The sequence below is a fragment of the Lolium rigidum genome, chromosome 6 (assembly GCF_022539505.1).
Source record: "Lolium rigidum isolate FL_2022 chromosome 6, APGP_CSIRO_Lrig_0.1, whole genome shotgun sequence".
Taxonomy (NCBI): Eukaryota; Viridiplantae; Streptophyta; class Magnoliopsida; order Poales; family Poaceae; genus Lolium; species Lolium rigidum.
Genome location: NC_061513.1, coordinates 300,885,890 through 300,890,120, shown reverse-complemented (window position 1 = coordinate 300,890,120; position 4,231 = coordinate 300,885,890). Strand labels below are relative to the sequence as shown.

The 4,231-nt window shown below is 41.3% G+C and overlaps 1 protein-coding gene across 1 annotated transcript; it reads right to left on the bottom strand.

The window, feature by feature from the left end:
* Window positions 1-635: 635 nt before the first annotated feature.
* LOC124664466 (Bowman-Birk type bran trypsin inhibitor-like) lies at window positions 636-1,264 on the bottom strand. Its single transcript, XM_047201983.1, has 2 exons — window positions 1,072-1,264; window positions 636-974 (listed from the first exon to the last, which is right to left on the bottom strand). The coding sequence occupies exons 1-2, from the start codon at window positions 1,262-1,264 to the stop codon at window positions 754-756; spliced, it is 414 nt and encodes a 137-aa protein (XP_047057939.1). The 3' UTR covers window positions 636-753.
* Between the last annotated feature and the right edge of the window lie 2,967 nt (window positions 1,265-4,231).

The following is a 4,231-nucleotide window of genomic DNA, read 5'->3' as shown; positions in this document are numbered from 1 at the left end:
TCCAACATGGGTGACAGCATAGTCTCCGGATTGGGTCATCTTAATCTTAGGATTTGTTGCTGCTCTTCGTCGTGCTTTGTATCGTGCTTTGCTTTAGTTGTGACTTTATGACTGTGTGCATCTTGGTTATGCAGAGGCCAAGTGTAATACTTAAACTTTTAAGTAATAAAATGCCCATTATCCAAAAAAAAAATGTTACTAGCTCAAAGGCAAGTATGTAGGACTGAAGAGTACTAAATTTTTACATACTAGTAATTACTTAGAATCGCATTGTACAAGTACCTGTTGGAATTGAGAATCAACATGTGGTTGGATGCTAAGTTCAAATCTCAGATTTAACATTTTGGTATCTTATAAAAGCGAAATAATTTTTTAATGGGTGGTGACGTTCTCATGGATAGAGATGTCTGTAATAAGTTTATCATACTCAAAACCCGTTAAATCAGTTTCTTGGACTCAATCTCTCGGATATGCTTATAAGGATAGTGTGTGTGCATGTGTTTATAAGAATGAGTGTATGTATGTGAGCCCTACGTTTGTAGGTTGTTTCGCAGAAGAAAAGTACTTGCTGGAAAAGAAAGTAATGCACGTGAATTTAAACCATCTTTATTCATCGTTGGCTGACACACCATAGATATTGCAAGAGGCGACCTTTATTTTATTCTTTCACGCATCCGTGAAGATAGACGAGCAACACAGCACCACTAGCGGCGGTGATCGGGCGATCAACGCGCGCCGGCGAGGGCGTGAGCACTAGTTACCGACGTTGTTAGCCTCGTCGGTGCACATGGGCCCGGGGTTCCCCATGTACATGTCTTGGCAGACGTGGCGGGAAGGGTCCGTCGGGGAGGCTGCGCAGTCCTTGCAGGTGGCGGCGCAATGGTCCACCTCGTCCCTGCAACGGCAGTACGGCGGGATAGATTTGGTGCACTGTGCAAAGTCGCAGCAGTCCCACGGCCTCGTCGACGCCGCTGCTGCAAGATCTCAAGGAGCAGACATCGGTGATGTTCACGCACTAGCAAACGGTCAAGGAAACGAAGATTGACGGCATGCTGCAGATGTAACACGTACCTTGGGTGTCGCTGGGGAGGCGAATGGTGGTAGCGGCCGCGGCGGCCTGGGAGGGTCGGCCGACGACGAGGAGGGCTCCTTCGAGCGAAAGCATCAGTAGAATGCAAGCGCTGAGGCACCTCTTCATATTCATGGCTGAAATTTTGCTGTGAATCTGAAGCTGGATAGGTAGCACGTATAAATAGCCGGCCATTGAGACCGGTCGATAAGAAACACGTCACCATCCATTGCTAGCTGTCTGTATATACGTGGAGCTAGATCGAGTGTAACCATCCATGCAGCTTGGCAATGAATCCTGCATTATATGAGGCCTATCCGATCCACCCAACTTGTACTATTAGGGAAGTAAATGCAATCAAATCTTTCTGGACCGTTCAAAGATTGTCTGGGGACAAAATATGGATGTGTATTTTTGGCACATGGGTGCTATGCATCCCATAAACTTTAAAATTCGTAATAATCTCAAAATTTGAAAAAAAATTCTAAACCCTCCTGGAAATAAAGGTGATTAAGTATTGTACTCGCTAAAATACTTGGGCTTCAATGATTCCCGTGCTATCATGGGCAAAAATGAAAAATTTATGACTGATATAGCTTGAAAATTTTCAATTTTGGATTTTTACCTAGGATTCAATGATAGTAATTCCCTCGCGATTTTTTTATATACATGTACAATACTTTATCATCTTCGTTCCCAAAAGAATTCAGATTTTTAAAATCTTTTTTGGAATTACTACAAAAAGAATGGATGTATGGGCTGCTTGGCACCCATCAGCATGGATATATTTTCCGGCAAAATATGTCCTCCTCCAGAAAATCTTTTAAAGTTGGGGGCAAAATATGCCCTATCCGATCCACCTAGATAGATACGACTAGACCGGACGTGGATTTTTGTCTCCTAGGTACGCGTGTCTTGTTAAGAAAATACGTCAAAAAGTACTAAAATATATGTCGTAAATTATATGGGTAGGGAATATATGCAGGTATGTGTATGTCAAATTTGAACCTAAAATATCGAATTATGTAGCCTACATAAAAACGAAAAATTATACTGTTCACAAGATAGTAGGAGTCATGTATATGCCATTCACAATATAACAAAGTTCCCCTTCTTCTTCTTTTTTGTGTAGGACACATAGTTGAATTTTTTCTTGAAAAGTTGCACGAGTAAATATCATGATTACATATGGGTGCATCGATTATGTCAATTTTTTCTTATACCTTTGGAAAGAGTTATTTGATTTTTTTTATGTATCAGGCACACGGGCACCCAGGTGCTACATCGTAATAAACCGACTAAACCACCCTACAATCCGCTCCTCTAAAATCTCAACATAAAACTTGTTAAACATGTCAAATGCCACACAAGAAGAAAAAAAAAACAAAACCAAATTGTATGAAGACTAACCTTTTGTAGCGATTACCTTTTCTTTGACAATGAAGTGATTACCTCTGCTCTCACATAAAACTCCAAACGAATCCTCTTGAAAAAATTGACCGTGAAATAGAAATGGACCGAGCTTTAGCTAACCTTTCTAGTACTCCGTATCTGTTTTGGGCGTTAACGCGGCCTCCAGGCAAACAGGGGTATCGGACACACACGCTCCAGTGACGCGATCAAAACGAACCGAAACGAACCGATTCATGCGGCATCATGTTTTTTTTTAGCAAGGTAGGGTGCTGAGCACCCTAATTTTCATTACTCATAGACATTGTACAGATACAAACATTGTTCCTGCATGTAGTAACCTGTTGATTGCTACCGAAACAGGACACGAGGATGTTGTATGAGTAGCATTGTTGCAAGAACAAAGAGGCGAAGCTCTAGCTAGAGTTTTTGCCTGTTAAGCACAGTTGTGAGCAAGAACATTCAGAGATCTTTTTACGTGAAAAATCCTTGGACGAAGCAGCTGCATTGATTCCTGAAATTGCACGGCTTGTCTCCTAATTTCCCACAAGACATTTGGATCTGCACCTTCATGCGCCTGCACTGCTTTTGCTAAACCCAAATTATCCGTGAAGAAATAAGGATCCTGCAAAAGAAGAGAAGAAGCAATGTTGGCCGCAATGAGTAGCCCTTCCATCTCCGCCCGAATTGGCGAAGAAACTGGAGATGTCTTGGCAGAAATGAAGACATCAGTTATGTGTTGGCCCTGTTTCCAGGTGATATGTATTCCAACTCCTACTTTAGCGGATTGTCCATTTGGTCGCTTCTTCCAGGCTGCACCAACAAAGATTCTTGGGCCAGAGTATAAAAGCTCCGGAGGAGCTTCATGTCTTTTGTTAGGTATAGCAGGAGCATTATGAATCTGTAAGATGTTAAGCAAAGCATTTGCTCTTATGATTACTTGACTAGGTTGTCCATCCAAATTATTGAATAATTTTTCATTTCTCATTTTCCAAAGACACCAGAGGAATGTAAAGATATTTTGAATGTTAACATGAGGGTGATTTAAAGCTAAGAGCTGTAAGACAGTGGTATGGATATTCTGAGAGTTTTGAGTAACTAAGTCCATTCTAAGATACCAGGGCGATTGAAACCAAGCAGATCTAGCAAAGGTGCATGTAAAGAACAAGTGAATATCATTTTCTTGAAGACCACATCTGCAGCAAATATTAGAAATATGCCTTGAGTACCTTGATGCTTTTTCTCCTGTGGGAATGGCTCGTCTCATGATTCTCCAAGCGAATGTTTTGATTCATGGTAACAACTCCTTGTCCCCCCAGACTTTGTCCAGCAGTTTAAGCGCTATGTCATCAGGTGGGACTGGCTTGGGAGAACTTGCATCAAAAAGGGCCTGCAAACAGGTTTTATAAGCAGATTTTGTGTTACATTTTCCATTTGGAGTAAGTTTCCAGCAGAGAATGTCAGGTTCATAATTGGGGATAATTTTGACCTCCTTGATAGCATCTGCAGTAGGTCTTTGAAAAAGAGAGTCTATGAGATGAACATTCCAACTTTTTGTCTGAGGGATCCAAAGGTCCTGAACTTTGGCTGAGTAAATGAAGTGAGGGTCTTGGATAATGAGATAATCATAAATATTTTCCCAAGAGTTACACCAAGGAGTGCTCCAAATAGATATGTTTCATTGGGAGATTTGATAGAAAGAGTTTTGTTGTAAAAGAGGGAGAGTTTTTATGACTGAAGTCCAATATGCTG